Source organism: Tamandua tetradactyla, chromosome X (assembly GCF_023851605.1).
Source record: "Tamandua tetradactyla isolate mTamTet1 chromosome X, mTamTet1.pri, whole genome shotgun sequence".
In the NCBI taxonomy this organism is placed as follows: domain Eukaryota; kingdom Metazoa; phylum Chordata; class Mammalia; order Pilosa; family Myrmecophagidae; genus Tamandua; species Tamandua tetradactyla.
The window spans coordinates 24812514-24829410 of NC_135353.1; the positions used below are offsets into that span (position 1 = coordinate 24812514).

The following is a 16897-nucleotide window of genomic DNA, read 5'->3' on the forward strand; positions in this document are numbered from 1 at the left end:
GTGCCTCTTGGCCATCCGTATTTCTTCTTCTGGTAGGTGTCTGTTCAAGTCTTTTTCCCATTTTGTAATTGGGTTGGCTGTCTTTTTGTTGTTGAGTTGAACAATCTCTTTATAAATTCTGGATACTAGACCTTTATCTGATATGTCGTTTCCAAATATTGTCTCCCATTGTGTAGGCTGTCTTTCTACTTTCTTGATGAAGTTCTTTGATGCACAAAAGTGTTTAATTTTGAGGAGCTCCCATTTATTTATTTCTTTCTTCAGTGCTCTTGCTTTAGGTTTAAGGTCCATAAAACCGCCTCCAGTTGTAAGATTGGTAAGATATCTCCCTACATTTTCCTCTAACTGTTTTATGGTCTTAGACCTAATGTTTAGATCTTTGATCCATTTTGAGTTAACTTTTGTATAGGGTGTGAGAGATGGGTCTTCTTTCATTCTTTTGCATATGGATATCCAGTTCTCTAGGTACCATTTATTGAAGAGACTGCTCTGTCCCAGGTGAGTTGGCTTGACTGCCTTATCAAAGATCAAATGTCCATAGATGAGAGGGTCTATATCTGAGCACTCTATTCGATTCCATTGGTCGATATATCTATCTTTATGCCAATACCAAGCTATTTTGACCACTGTGGCTTCATAATATGACTTAAAGTCAGGCATTGCGAGACCTCCAGCTTCGTTTTTTTTCCTCAAGATGTTTTTAGCAATTCGGGGCAACCTGCCCTTCCATATAAATTTGCTTATTGGTTTTTCTAATTCTGAAAAATAAGTTGTTGGGATTTTGATTGGTATTGCATTGAATCTGTAGATGAGTTTAGGTAGGATTGACATCTTAATTATATTTAGTCTTCCAATCCATGAACACGGTATGCCCTTCCATCTATTTAGGTCTTCTGTGATTTCTTTTAGCAGTTTTTTGTAGTTTTCTTTATATAGGTTTTTTGTCTCTTTAGTTATGTTTATTCCTATGTATTTTATTCTTTTAGTTGCAATTGTAAATGGGATTCGTTTCTTGATTTCCGCCTCAGCTTGTTCATTACTAATGTATAGAAAAGCTACAGATTTTTAACTGTTGATCTTGTAACCTGCTACTTTGCTGTACTCATTTATTAGCTCTAGTAATTTTGTTGTGGATTTTTCTGGGTTTTCTACGTATAGTATCATATCGTCTGCAAACAGTGATAGTTTTACTTCTTCCTTTCCAATTTTGATGCCTTGTATTTCTTTTTCTTGTCTAATTGCTCTGGCTAGAACTTCCAACACAATGTTGAATAATAGTGGTGATAGTGGACATCCTTGTCTTGTTCCTGATCTTAGGGGGAAAGTTTTCAGTTTTTCCCCATTGAGGATGATATTAGCTGTGGGTTTTTCATATATTCCCTCTATCATTTTAAGGAAGTTCCCTTGTATTCCTATCTTTTTAAGTATTTTCAGCAGGAAAGGATGTTGAATCTTGTCAAATGCCTTCTCTGCATCAATTGAGATGATCATGTGATTTTTCTGCTTTGATTTGTTGATATGGTGTATTACATTAATTGATTTTCTTATGTTGAACCATCCTTGCATACCTGGGATGAATCCTACTTGGTCATGATGTATAATTCTTTTAATGTGTTGTTGGATATGACTTGCTAGAATTTTATTGAGGATTATTGCATCTATATTCATTAGAGAGATTGGTCTGTAGTTTTCTTTCTTTGTAATATCTTTGCCTGGTTTTGGTATGAGGGTGATGTTGGCTTCATAGAATGAATTAGGTAGTTTTCCCTCCACTTCGATTTTTTTGAAGAGTTTGAGGAGAGTAGGTACTAATTCTTTCTGGAATGTTTGATAGAATTCACATGTGAAGCCGTCTGGTCCTGGACTTTTCTTTTTAGGGAGCTTTTGAATAACTAATTCAATCTCTTTACTTGTGATTGGTTTGTTGAGGTCGTCTATTTCTTCTTGAGTCAAAGTTGTTTGTTCATGTCTTTCCCGGAACCCATCCATTTCATCTAAATTGTTGTATTTATTAGTGTAAAGTTGTTCATAGTATCCTGCTATTACCTCCTTTATTTCTGTGAGGTCAGTAGTTATGTCTCCTCTTCCATTTCTAATCTTATTTATTTGCATCCTCTCTCTTCTTCTTTTTGTCAATCTTGCTAAGGGCCCATCAATCTTGTTGATTTTCTCATAGAACCAACTTCTGGTCTTATTGATTTTCTCTATTGTTTTCAGTTTCATTTATTTCTGCTCTAATCTTTGTTATTTCTTTCCTTTTGCTTGCTTTGGGATTAGTTTGCTGTTCTTTCTCCAGTTCTTCCAAGTGGACAGTTAATTCCTGCATTTTTGCCTTTTCTTCTTTTCTGATAAAGGCATTTAGGGCAATAAATTTCCCTCTTAGCACTGCCTTTGCTGCGTCCCATAAGTTTTGATATGTTGTGTCTTCATTTTCATTTGCCTCTAGGTATTTACTAATTTCTCTTGCAATTTCTTCTTTGACCCACTTGTTGTTTAAGAGTGTGTTGTTGAGCCTCCATGTATTTATGAATTTTCTGGCACTCCGCCTATTATTCATTTCCAACTTCATTCCTTTATGATCCGAGAAAGTGTTGTGTACGTTTTCAATCTTTTTAAATTTATTAAGACTTGCTTTGTGACCCAGCATATGGTCTATCTTTGAGAATGATCCATGAACACTTGAAAAAAAGGTGTATCCTGCTGTTGTGGGATGTAATGTCCTATAAATGTCTGTTAAGTCTAGCTCATTTATAGTAATATTCAGATTCTCTATTTCTTTATTGATCCTCTGTCTAGATGTTCTGTCCATTGATGAGAGTGGTGAATTGAAGTCTCCAACTATTATGGTATATGTGTCTATTTCCCTTTTCAGTGTTTGCAGTGTATTCCTAACATATTTTGGGGCATTCTGGTTCGGTGCGTAAATATTTATGATTGTTATGTCTTCTTGTTTAATTGTTCCTTTTAATAGTATATAGTGTCCTTCTTTGTCTCTTTTAACTGTTTTACATTTGAAGTCTAATTTGTTGGATATTAGTATAGCCACTCCTGCTCTTTTCTGGTTGTTATTTGCATGAAATATCTTTTCCCAACATTTCACTTTCAACCTATATTTATCTTTGGGTCTAAGATGTGTTTCCTGTAGACAGCATATAGAAGGATCCTGTTTTTTAATCCATTCTGCCAGTCTATGTCTTTTGATTGGGGAATTCAGTCCATTAACATTTAGAGTTATTACTGTTTGGATAATATTTTCCTCTACCATTTTGCCTTTTGTATTATATATATCATATCTGACTTTCCTTCTTTCTACACTTTCTCCATGCCTCTCTCTTCTGTCTTTTTGTATCTGACTCTAGTGCTTCCTTTAGTATTTCTTCCAGAGCTGGTCTCTTGGTCACAAATTCTCTCAGTGACTTTTTGTCTGAGAATGTTTTAATTTCTCCCTCCTTTTTGAAGGACAATTTTGCTGGATATAGGAGTCTTGGCTGGCAGTTTTTCTCTTTTAGTAACTTAAATATATCATCACACTGTCTTCTAGCTCCCATGGTTTCTGCTGAGAAATCTACACATAGCCTTATTGGGTTTCCCTTGTATGTGATGGATTGCTTCTCTCTCACTGCTTTCAAGATCCTCTCTTTCTTTTTGACCTCTGACATTCTAACTAGTAAGTGTCTTGGGGAACGCCTATTTGTGTCTAATCTCTTTGGGGTGCGCTGCACTTCTTGGATCTGTAATTTTAGGTCTTTCATAAGAGTTGGGAAATTTTCAGTGATAATTTCTTCCATTAGTTTTTCTCCTCCTTTTTCCTTCTCTTCTCCTTCTGGGACACCCACTACACGTATATTTGTACGGTTCACATTGTCTTTGAGTTCCCTGATACCTTGTTCAAATTTTTCCATTCTTTTCTGGATAGTTTCTGTTTCTTTTTGGAATTCAGATGTTTCATCCTCCAAATCACTAATTCTATCTTCTGTCTCTTTAAATCTGTCATTGTAGGTATCCATTGTTTTTTCCATCTTTTCTACTTTATCTTTCCTTCCATAAGTTCTGTGATTTGTTTTTTCAGTTTTTCTATTTCTTCTTTATGTTCAGCCCATGTCTTCTTCATGTCCTCCCTCAATTTATCGATTTCGTTTTTGAAGAGGTTTTCCATTTCTGTTCGTATATTCAGCATTAGTTGTTTCAGCTCCTGTATCTTATTTGAACTATTGGTTTGTTCATTTGACTGGGCCATATGTTCAATTTTCTGAGCGTGATCCGTTATCTTCTGCTGGCGTCTGGGCATTTAGTCAGATTTCCCTGGGTGTTGTACCCCACAGGTTGAAAGATTTTTCTGTGCAATCTCTGGGTTCTGTTTTTCTTATCCTGCCCAGTAGGTGGTGCTCATGGCACACGTTTGTCAACGGGTTCCACCAGTGAAAGTTGCTGTGGGTCCTTTAACTCTGGAAAATTCTCGCCGTAGGGGAGGTTCGGCAGCCGAAGCGTCTTGGAAGAGTGCCAGCTGGCCTGGGGTTCCAAACCCGGGGAGGGTCGCCGGCCGCCGCAGCACGGGAGAGCGTCCGGTCGAATTAGCTAGTCGGCCCGGGGTGCCAAGCGTGGCGGGAGGGCGCCAGTCATCACAGCCCGGGAGAGTGCACTGTTCCCAGCCGGACGGGGGTGTCACGTGTTCGGAAGTGATCCCCCGGTCACTGTTCTCCGCAGTGTGGGGATTTCCGACCCAACTCTCTCAGTTGGTCCGGGGGGCCTCGCGTGGTGGGGGCGCCAGCCGCCGCGGCCTAAGGGGACCCTCTGTCCAATTCTACCTGCTGGCTTGGGAAGGTGGAAGGGAGGGACTCCGGTCGCTTGCCGTCCCACCCAGGAAAGCCCGTGCCCCTTGGTGATCTCACCGGAGCTGGTTCTCCCAGATAGTCAGCCGTTCCAGGATGGGGTACTCCATCCCTTTGATCTCCCTTGAGGCTCTGGGAGCTGCTCTGTAATATCTCCACTCCCCCAGTAGCTGTTCTGGAGGAGGAAAGGTAAGGGTGGCAAGGCTGTCGAGGCTGGTGGCGGAGGAGCCGGTGAAGGCGGAAAAGGGGAGAGGAGGGCAGGCGGGTCCGCTGCTGCGGGGCGTGGGCGCCGCGCGACGGGCCCCCGGACAAAAGAGGGGAGAGGAGGGCGGGCGGGTTCACTGCTGTGGGGCGTGGAGGTCGCGCGGCGGACCTGCGGACAAAAGAGGGGAGAGGAGGGCGGGCGGGTCCGCTGCTGCGGGGCGTGGGTGCCGCGCAGCGGGCCGGCAGACAAAAGAGGGGAGAGGAGGGCGGGCGGGTCTGCTGCTGCGGGGCCTGGGTGCCACGTGGCGGGCCGGCGGACAAAAGAGACCATTCATTGATATTTTAATTAAAATTTTCATTTTGACTTAATTGTAGGTTCACATGCAGTAGTGTGAAATAATATGGATACTCTTTTACCATTCACCCAATACTAACATCTTACAGAAATACTGTGCAATATTTATTCAGGATGTTGGCACTGATACAGTCAAGATCCAGAAGAGTTCCTTTATCACAAAGATTCCTTGTGTTGCCCAAGATCCAGAACCACACTCATCTCTTTCCTCACAGCCCTGACCCTAACTACTGGAAACCACTAGTATGGTCTCCAATTCTGTAATTTTGTCATCACAAGTATGATATATAAATTAAGTCGTTCAGAATGTAACCTTAGGGGGTTGGCTTTTTTTTACTCATCATAATTCTCTGTATGTGCATTCACAGTGATGCATATATCAGTAGTTTATTCTTTTGTAATTGCTGAGTAGTGCTCCATGACAGCTAACTTAAGTGGTTAAAGTTAACGTAGAATGGAACCATTGAAGGATGTTTCAGAGAACAGAAGGAATAACGTGGATATTGGTGAGCCACCAGGAGCCCTGGCACCTGAGACTTGTTGCACAATAGCATGGGTGAGGGTATACTTTATACAATTTACAGCCCCACCTGGACTCAGGCCGAACGCTGCCCTGCAATGATGACGCCACCATCCATCAATGATGATGCCACCTCCCACTCTAAATAAGTGGTTGTATCCTGCCTAGCCCCCAGCCCCGCCAAGCTGCGGCCCCAGAGGCTGCTAAGGACACAGGAGACCTCTCTATCTGAAGTGTCCTCTGACAGAACACAAAGGGAAAATTAAAGTCCCTATTTCCTCCAGACCGCCTTTCTCAGCTTCTGTGGGGGCCACTTCCCCCTTCCTCAGTCTCTACTGCAAAGTCACCCTCTCCTGCCACTGTGGGGAGTGAAGCTGTGCGCCCCTGCTCCTCTGAGGGAGGCAGTATTCCAGACATACTGTCTGGCAGGGGCCTTGGAGAATCAGGCCGGCACTCGGCCCCTCCCTCATTCCCTGGGATCTCTCCTCAAACCACCATTCTTGAGTCGCAGTTTGCGGACCGGGCACCAAACGGTAAAGATCTGATTCAAGGTCGAGGGGCTTGTCTTCTTCAGTCTTTAACAAGGTGCACATTCTGACAGAAACTTTTCCCATATACCTGGCATTTAAAGGGAATCTTTCCTGCATGAGTTCTTTGATGTGCATGGAGGTTTATGGTATGACTGAAGCTTTTCCAACACCGGGAGCATCTATATGGTTTTATTCTTTGGTGTGTCATTAAGTGCTTATTTAGATATAAACTACAACTAAAACCTCTAAAACATTATTGACACTTATGGGGTTTCTCTTCCGTGTGAACTCCCTGGTGCTTAATAATTTCCACCTAACTTCCACCTAACTGTGGAGTCTAAGTACAGCAGAAGTGGGGCTGCCACAGGGCTTCTTCACTTCACTGAGAAGCCGGTCTCCCTCAGAAATCGTCTCCAGGCCCACCTCCAGGCTAGAATAGGCCCAGAACCAGCTCCCTCTGTGGATGCGATGGAAAATACCAACTCCAGGGCCTTGGGCTTCTAGCTTAGCCCTTAGGGGCGCAGGGTGTCCTTACTGTATCTGCCCCATAAAAGGCAGCTACCAGAGGTGTGAGGTCCTAGCATCCTCCTGGGGAATGGCCATCCGTGGTTGTTGTGGGGCCCACGAGAATATGCACGTTGGTTGGGACCGCCTCCCCACTGTGCTTGCTCTCTGTGCTCCCTTCCTTCCTGGGGGCCCTCCAAGAGAACTGGCGCTGTCACTCAGGGGCTTATAGGATGCCTCCTCCTGAAGGAAGCCGATTGTTTCCCATCAGTCCCTGGCTAGATCAGAGCCACAACTTCAATTTTTGAAAGCTATTATGCTCTGCAGGCGCTTCACTCTCAACTATGTTCCTGTTTGATTCCTCTCAGCTAGGCATGTTTTAATCTTGTGAAGTAGCCAACATCCACAACAATTCCCTTCAGAGAACCCACGAAAATCATGCCTTCCACCAGTGGATATGTCTGTGACTTTCCACAGGGTGTGGAGTTGCCATAAATGTCAGGAAAATGGGGAAAACTTCAGAATTAAATCAATATTATTAAGCACCAGGGAATGAACACTGAGCAGAAACTAGATACATGCCAACTATGTTTTAAGAGGTTTAGTTTATAACTTAATAAGCATCTAATGAGACGCCAAGGAACATAACCCTAGAATTGTTCCTGCTGTGGGAAACGCTTCAGTCACACCACAAATCTTCATGTATATCAAAAAATTCACATAGGAGAGAAGTCCATCAAATGCCAGGAATGTGGGGAAAGCTTCAGAATTAGGACTGAAATTATTAAGCACCAAGGCGTTTACACGGAAGAGAAGCCCCATATGTGTCAATAATGTTTTAGAGGTGTTAGTTGTCGTTTATATCTTAATAAGCACTTCATGACACACCAAAGAATAAAATCATATAGATGCCCCTGGTGTTGGTAAAGCTTCAGTCATACCACAAACCTCCATGCACATCAAAGAACTCACGCAGGAAAGATTCCCTTTAAATGCCAGGTATATGGGAAAAGTTTCTGTCAGAATGTGCACCTTGTTAAAGACTGGAGAAGACATTTATTGAGCCACCTTATTTTTGTGACATATGCAGGAGAAAAATTTGCAGGCTTTTGAGCCTTCTGAGACTCCAGAAAGTCCACAGGGAATAGGAAGTTTGCCTAGTGCCTACAGTCTAAAAAAAAGTCACCAAGTGGAGGTTGACCCTAAAGATGATGAAAGAATAAAAAATCATCCAAGCACTTAAACATAAAGATCTGTTATTAACAGAGACCTAGAGAGATGCAAAGGTCATTCTTGAGAAAAAGTAAATAAGTTGCCTGTCTTGTTCAGCCTCGCAACTTCAGCACCTAACACAAACGCGACACATAGTTTGTCCTTTATAAATAAATACGTAAATAAAGACACTATATCTATCAAAGAGCAGAACCTGCTCTGGCCATCTGAAAATTAGCTCTCAGTTTCCTCAAGTTCAGTGATCTTCATTTCCAGGGCGTCAGATAGTCAACACATACACGACACCCATGAGTCCTTGTCTCATTCTCTAGCAAGAGGAATAGAAGAGAAGAGTATTCCGTTCCTTTACAGGGAGCTCAGAGAGAACTAGTAATTGGAGACAGCTGCTCTGGCTGTCATTCTAATTGTACAAACTTCCAAGGCCAGGGCTCTGGGGACTTTACTCTGGTATAGGAAGGGATTCATAAGGTGCTATGGGAGAAGCACCTCCACGCAGCTTGCCTCTCCACCCATCGCACAATACAGCAGTGTCTGCTATTCAGGACTTCCAAGTAGTAGTGGCCTGAATGTTAACAGAGACCACCTGGGGGCCTTGCAAGAATGGGACACTTCCCGTTAATTCTCTCAAAACTGAGATTTTTGACATTATAGAATGTCAAAACCTGCTCTCGAAGGAAGCTAGAAATCTTCCTCACTCAGGGCCCACCACACATACTCAGGCAATGCTGTTTGACAGCTACTAAGATGTGCGTCATGAAAAGAAAATACTCTTCAAGCAAATTAGGAGAATAGAAGTTATGTAACGTTATTGTTCCCGTAATCTTGGACTGATGATAGCATTTGGGTGTAAATGTATACTGAGAATCTAAGGGATTAAGGGAGAGGGATATAAGTATGCGTTTTGCCATGGGTCTTTCTTTTTTTGCGTGTGTATGCTGTATGGCGGGGTCACATTTCATTATTCTTCCATGTGAGTATCCTGTTATTGCAGCACCATTTGTTGAGTTTTGTTTGTTGGTTGGTTTTGTGGGTTTCTTTGTTTTGTTTGTCACTGATGATGTGTTGTTGCCATGGTAATCCTGCTTGTCATGGGATGTACGTGGGCCAGGAATCGAACCCAGGTCTGCCGCATGGCAGGCAAGAATTCTACCACTGAGCTACCTTTGACCCCCCTTTCCTGTGTTTTTTAAGCACAGAAGAATTTGTGTGTGTGTGTGAGGGGGTTGGTTTGTTCATTCCTAACATCTCTCAGAGCACTGGTATGGGACACCGGCTAGAGGGACATTGATTTAGTTAAGCCTTCAGCATTATAGTTTAATACTCAATGTCTTAATGGTAAATTGAGTTGTTAGGACAAAAACCAGAACCTACGTCACCTGACTCACAATCAAATGTCTTTTCCTCCACACTAAACCAGCCTTGCTGGTAGCAGAGAAACGTAACCATTCCTCAAATTAGGAAGTCGAATCTTAGGATGTTATGCTAAGCATTGGTGTTAGAGCTCAGCCAGAATCTGCGCGTCCACTTCTTAGGAGATGTGGAAAATTCCCTGCACAAGCCCAAGGAGAGGCTTTCACTTCTCCAAGTTCAAATCACCCAGTACTGTTTGGCATCTTCTCTTGTATCCACTAGGGTATCCAAGTGCTTTAGCAATAACAGTCTCTTTAACTTCCAGCAGCTTCCACAAATGGAGAAAGGGCATTCTAATGTATTTCTAAAGTACAATAAAAATAATCATAAGAATGTGAAATAAAAAGTCAGATACATGTAAATCATAAGACTAATTTCTGATATTGTTATTAGATTCAGTAGATTTAAAGGTGCACTTTCAACTTACTCCAAGTTTCCAAATGCTTCAACTCAATGTCTGAATTCACATTTGGGGGGTCCAAAAAGAAGCAATTCCCACACCAACACGTGAGTGTTGAGTCACACTTTGAATAGCACTGCTCAGACTCTGGTGGAGTGATGTGACATAAAAAGGAAAGGGTGTGCAGTTTTAGTGTTGGCAGATTCAATAAATATTTGTCATCAGAATGACATGAAATTCTTCTATGACAGCATTCCGAATTGCTTTATAGAAACTGTAGCATGCATTCATGGGGAATCAAGAGATTTGCACTGTAGTTGATTCACGCCCTTGGCCTTCATTCAGTTGTCACTGTTGGGAGTGAGTGGGGGGCAGTCCGAGTAAATACTCACAGCGTAGACCCAGCTCTGACTGATAGAGGTGGTATTGGGGGAACTGATGGTCAAAAATGTGAGCCACTTGATGACCCGTGTCCCTGGGATACATTTATTGTGACTGGAAAATTTCTAACTGGGTAAATGTGTGAGAACAGTATCAGAATGTACAGCTTGTGGAATCATTCCATAAGCACCCTTATCAAAACCCAGTCTTAGTTGGAGTCCCATCCTCTGCATCCCTATTCTTTGTTTTCTGCATTGCAGCCTCATCCCCATGTTAAAAAGAAGAGGGAGGTGGGAGGGAGTTTGGGCCCTCTTCCAGGTATGCATTTCACTCCGGTATAAGCCAGTGAGTTGCCTTTTCGGGGGGTTCATGGATTTCTTGAAGTCCATCTGGGTGAAACTAATGGGATTGGCTCTAGGCCTAGACCTGTCCTTCAACCAGACAAGCACCACTTTTAAACCTTTTCTAATATTGAAACCGAAAGAAAGATGTTCTTAGATCCAAGTGTATTGTAATCCCTCCTCCTCATCCAAAACAAATTTGAAAATACCCAGTTAAGTGATCTACCTGTAGTTCCAGTTCCAGCATTCCATCTGTAAAGATCTTGCACATGAAGATGCTTTCCCTGCTTATAATTCAGATAAACATAACCAAACTGTGTCCACCTTCTCTTTTATCCAATAGTTTTATGTCAGTCTGAGGTGGACATTACCCTCCTCAAACATTCACCTGCCTTCTTCATTTGAAAACGGGTTACCCATTGGGAACCAACTTAAATGTATATCAATAGGGACTGGTTGAATAAATTGAGAATCCATTCCATGGACTATGCGGCAGCCACTGAAAACAACTTGGTGAATTTCTGCGGGCTAGTGTGCAAAGATGGCCAATATAGATAAAATGAAGAAAACCAGCCTGTAGTACAATGTATATAATATGGTCTTACTTTTGAAAAAAACTGGAAAATATCTTTTTATGCTTAACTATCTGGATGGATAAAAAGGAAACAACAGGGCTGTCTCTAGAGAGTAGAACCGGAGAAGGGGGCCTCTTGGGCTTTTCTCTCTATGTCCTCTATACATTTTTATTTTTCCCAATGACCGTTTACACATTTTCTATGTGTAAAATAGAATAACATATTCTATGCCACAACAACACATTCTATGAATGTATTTTCAGTATTAAATAGTAAAGTAAAACAGAAAATTTAGCAAGCCAAATGCTAGAGGGTGGCTTTCGTGTTTTTGCTCCATAATTTTGAAAGCCCAAAATTGTGAAAATCTTACTAACTTAGAAATTGTTTCACTAGATTACAGAGGGTTAGCAAAGTGACTTTTAAGAGCAGACTGTATCCAGAGAGAAACAATTATGTGAGGTTTCCAAACTAAGATGAGTACAAGTTCATAAGTCAAATAAGGAACCCTGAGACAATATTGAAGCAAACACAGCGCAGATCGACCTCCAAAATAATCACACACACGTACAGAGATGAAATCAAATTAAAGCAGACATAGATTATTTAATTGGGGCACAAATTGTTTCCTTTGACTCATCGTGGAAAAGATGGATACTGCACGTCTTTTAAGACCTAGCAGAATTTGCACCGCATCTCTCCTGCTGTACTCAAGTGCTACCAATTCAGCCTGCTACAATTAGTAGCAGCCTGAAACCTGCCCAGATCTAAGTGTAGGGAACACAGATCACACCTCTTGATGGGAAGCGTATTCGATCCAGTTGCTGCTGTAACAGATATCACAAACTCAGTTGTTCAAAACAACAAATTTATTTATAATCTTAAAGTTCTGAAAGTCGGAAGTCCCATAAAGTTCTGCAAGTCGGAAGTCCAAAATGGGTCTCGCTGGGCTAAAATCAAGATGCCAACAGAGCTGCATTCCTTCTGGAGGCTCTAGAGGAGAACCTGTTCTTTGAGTTTACAAAAGTTTTAGAGGCTTCGTGCAATTCATGTCTCCTGGCCTTTTCCAGCAATGGCAGAATTCCAAACTTTGTTCCTGTCACCACCTCTCCTTCCCTGACTCTCCTGCTTCCGTCTTTCTCTGATAAGAAAACTTGGGATAGTAAAGTTGAACAGTGGGCATAATCTGATTTCAAGATCCTGAACTTAATCACATTTGCATAACCCCTATTGTTTCGAACGGAAACACATTCATGGTTCCAGGTTTTAGGACACGGAAATCCTTAGGGGGCACCATTCTGCCAACCACAGGGAGATGAGCAAAAGATCTGAGGCCATGTTTTAAAATTGCTATAAATGACAAAGAAACCATGATTTGCATATTCGTCAAGGACATTTTTCTAACAAACATTTGGAAGAGATTTCCAGTGCAAATTATACTTTCTTGCAGCTTAAAACTGGAAGAATTGGGATAAGAATAATGAATTTCCTTATTTCATTCTTGTTCCCTTGGGGTATGTAGGGGATACCTTACCATTAGGGGGAACACCTTGAGAGAAATATCATAGGAGTAGGGACTCCTCCCTGCCCAAGGACAACTCTACTATCTCAGGAGATAAGACAGAGAATGTGTTTTCCCCCCAACCCAGACCAAGATGAGAGGGCTTTAACTCTTTCTTGCTCACTCTCTAATTTCTCTCATTCTTAAGAAAGGGACCTAGTTGGTAAGACATGGCTAGAGAATTACTACAGAATGAAATTCAAAGTAGGGTTAAACTGGCCTCTATCAGGGCCAACAGTTAATAGCATGACTTTCATAAAAGGACTCAAATTTTAGATTTTTGAAATAAACTACAGTAATTCGTACATTCCTGTGTTGGGTCTTAAACATGTTAGTTAAATGTAAATATTTAAAATATATCAATATTTGTCTAATATTTTAATATACCGTGCCCTTAAAAGTATAGGTCCAGGCTTTGCTAACCTCTGAGAAGTCGTTATTGGACAATGAAAACTGAAGGAGGTCCAAAACTATATTCTAGATATGTGCCCTATAAATAAAACACTTATTTTCTATGTTCTTCAGGATACTTATTAACTTTTACCAGATATAGGTGGTCAAGAAAACTTAAATGAACTATAAATATAAGGAACTTCGTTTCTTAATCAACATGCAGTACAAACCAAAAATTAGGAGGACAAGGTCAGCACTGTCCAACTCTTGGGTCAAAGAATAACATGAAAACTGCAAAAGGACAAAACTTAAAAATCATCATTAAGAACATTTTATATACATATATATATATATATACACACATATATATATACTTCTAGATTACAACAATTAGACTCTGAGAAAAATTGATAGTCTTGAAGGCATAGCTTTAAAATTCAACGAAAAATCAAAAGGCAATATGCTTATATTTACTGAAAGCTTACCGTGGGTAGTACTTGCATCTAAGTATGCTTCATTTAATCTTTTTTTTTCTTTCTTTCTTTTTTTTTTTTTGTATGGGCAGGCAAACTAGGAATCAAACCGGGGTCTTCGCCATGGCAAGCTAGAACTGTGCCTGCTGTTCATTGCATCTTTCTTGTACTTATTAGGAAAGTACTCTTATTTTCCCTTAATAGTATTTATGGGGTTGGTACCTTGTTTGCCCTTATCTTTTTGAAATATTCAGAAGCATAACCATCCATTAAATGTTCTAACTATGTCATGTTTCCAAGAACTATTTGGCACTTTTAAACTAAATACCGACAATATATGCTAAAGTTTACCATATGCAAGCATTTTAATAAAGAGATGAATAATTGATGTTCTCTAGCCTGTAAAATTTCAGACATTTGATTATGATACAGAGGGTGGGTGCATCTCCTATTTTGATGGTAACTAATACAACCAGTTAAAATGGATTGCGTTAAATACTAAAAATGACACATAAACAGAGCACGATACTTATACAGAGTCGAGCGCCTCAGTTTTAGGTTGGGGGTGGGAGTCAACTGCAGTGTGTGTTGCCACAGTTCATGAAGCAGCGCCAAGTTGTTCCAACAACTGGTAAGTGGGATTGAACAAGTAAGGGCATTTATATTTCAACATTACAAAATCATAGCACCAATAAAGATCAGTTGGGCACATCCATGGTTGACAGGAAAATCCATCATTAATCATTTATATGCTGTGGGCTTACAAGTATAATATGGTTGGATTGAGAGGCAAATATTTTAATGTAATGAAGAAACGACTTGCTGAGACAGGATAAGTGAAACCTATCACAGTTGCAAGAGTAGATAAATACTCTTGAACTGCTATGATTTGGAAGATGATTTCTAAAATTAGTAAAAAAAAGAGGTTGTTCTTATGAGCTCATACAAAACTTCTTTAAAGACAAAAAGGTTGCTGCGGTTAAGTGCTAGGTGAAGACTTTCATGAGTTAGGGTCAGTTTCAATAGGACATATTTCCCTCAACAACCCTTAAAGTTATCTTTTTTAAAGTGACTGGCTTGGTGTACAATCAAGCTTGTCCTCTGTCTGAAACATTTAGAACAATGATTACACTTGTATGGCTTCTCCCCTGTATGAATTCTTAAATGTGTCACAAGGGTTGACTTCTGTGTAAAGGTTTTCCCACAGTAACTGCATTTAAAAGGCTTCTCTTTAGTGTGAGTTCTCTGGTGCAAAGTAAGAGTTGTTAGTTGAAAAAAACTTTTCCCACAACTCTCACATCTATGAGGTTTTTCACCTGTATGAGTTGTCACATGTCTTTTAAGACTGCATCTATGACGAAAATTCTTGCCACACTCTAGGCATTTATAAGTTTCAACTTCAGAATGTCTTTTTTGATGTGCTCTAAGGGATGCCTGTCCAGCCAATTGCTTTTTACATACAGTGCACTGATAGGGTCTCTCCCCTGTGTGAAGTCGTTGGTGTCTAGAAAGATCTGAAATACGAAGGAAACTATCCCCACATTCAGGGCACTTATGAAGTACTTTGCCTGAATGGGATTTCTGGTTCCTCAAAACGTGTGAATTCTGAGCAAAACATTCTACACTCTGAGAATTAAGGGGTTTCCGAAGTCGATACTTTTGTACTCGGGGACTAGGATTGAGAGTTTCTTCCAGGTTAGAGACCTCAGGTTTTTCTCCTAGAAAGTAGCTCTGATCATCTACAAGCTTTGTGACATCTGAGTGTAGATCATCTGGGTGGATTTCATGTTGATATTTCAAGTGTTTGTAATATTTTTGTGAAATGGGGTCATGGATAGGGGTACCCTCTAAGGTAAAAATAGATGAATATGTATCCTCTAGCTTTATCGGTTTTGAAGTATTTTCTTCATTTTCTCTCTCGAGATGAAAGCCTAAAAGAAAAACAGAAATTGAAGATGACATCAGGTAGAAAGTGAGGGAGTAACATGTATTGCGTTAACCTCTAGTGGAAAGATAGGAACTCCTAGAGAGTATCTCAAAGAGCTTGACCCTGAAAAAGGCTGAACTTTTCTTTGCTTCTTTCTCTGGTGTTTAATGGACAATTTCTTACCTGTCTGAGAGTCAAGAAAGTGTGTCACTTCTCTGGAATTCTGTAAATCCTTCTCCAATGAGTATTCACCGTTGTCCAATGGGAAGCTCTTGTTAGGATTCTGAATTGGATAGCCTGGTGAAAATAAAAATGGATAGTCTTGAATGCATAGCTTTAAAATTCAACGAAAAATCAAAAGGCAATAAGCTTATATATACTGAAAGCTTATCGTGAGTAGTACTTTATCTAAGTATGCTTCATTTAATCTTTTCTTTTCTTTCTTTCTTTTTTTTTTTTGTATGGGCAGGCAAACTAGGAATCAAACCGGGGTCTCCGGCATGGCAAGCGAGAACTCTGCCTGCTGTTCATTGCATCTTTATTGTACTTATTAGGAAAGTACTCTTATTTTCCCTTAATAGTAGTTATGAGGTTGGTACCTTGTTTGCCCTTATCTTTTTGAAATGTTCAGAAGCATAACCATCCATTAAATGCCCTAAATATGTTCATGTTTCCAAGAACTATTTGGCACTTTTAAACTAAATACCGACAATACATGCTAAAGTTTACCATCTGCAAGCATTTTAATAAAGAGATGAATAATTGATGTTCAATAGACTGTAAAATTTCAGACATGTGATTATGATACAGATGGTGGGTGCATTTCCTATTTTGATGGTAACTAATACAACCAGTTAAAATGGATTGCGTTAAGTAATAAAAATGACACATAAACAGAGCACGATGCTTGTACAGATTCGAGTGCCTCAGTTTTAGGTTCTGGGTGGGCGTCAATTGCAGTGTGTGTTGCCACAGTTCATGAAGCAGCGCTAAGTTGTTCCAAGAACTGGTAAGTGGGATTGAACAAGTAAGGGCATTTATATTTCAACATTACTAAAACATAGCACCAATAAAGATCAGTTGGGCACATCTATGGTTGACAGGATAATCCATCATTAATCATTTATATGCTGTGGGCTTACAACTATAATATGGTTGGCTTGAGAGGCAAACATTTTAATGTAATGAAGAAACGACTTGCTGAGACAGGATAAGTCAAACCTATGACCATTGCAAGAGTAGATAAATACTCTAGCACTCATAT

At 40.5% G+C, this 16897-nt stretch overlaps 1 protein-coding gene across 1 annotated transcript; it reads right to left on the bottom strand.

Moving 5' to 3' along the window:
* Nucleotides 1–11690: 11690 nt before the first annotated feature.
* Nucleotides 11691–16864, bottom strand: LOC143671738 (uncharacterized). Its single transcript, XM_077146932.1, has 3 exons — nt 16855–16864; nt 15817–15930; nt 11691–15637 (listed from the first exon to the last, which is right to left on the bottom strand). The coding sequence occupies exons 1-3, from the start codon at nt 16862–16864 to the stop codon at nt 14745–14747; spliced, it is 1017 nt and encodes a 338-aa protein (XP_077003047.1). The 3' UTR covers nt 11691–14744.
* Nucleotides 16865–16897: the final 33 nt, after the last annotated feature.

Bases quoted from the DNA above. Each gene is read 5' to 3' on its own strand.
- LOC143671738 (XM_077146932.1), bottom strand. The intron at 15,638-15,816 runs GTAAGAAATTGT...TTTTTCTTTTAG, and splicing joins CTTTCTTGACTCTCAGACAG to GCTTTCATCTCGAGAGAGAA.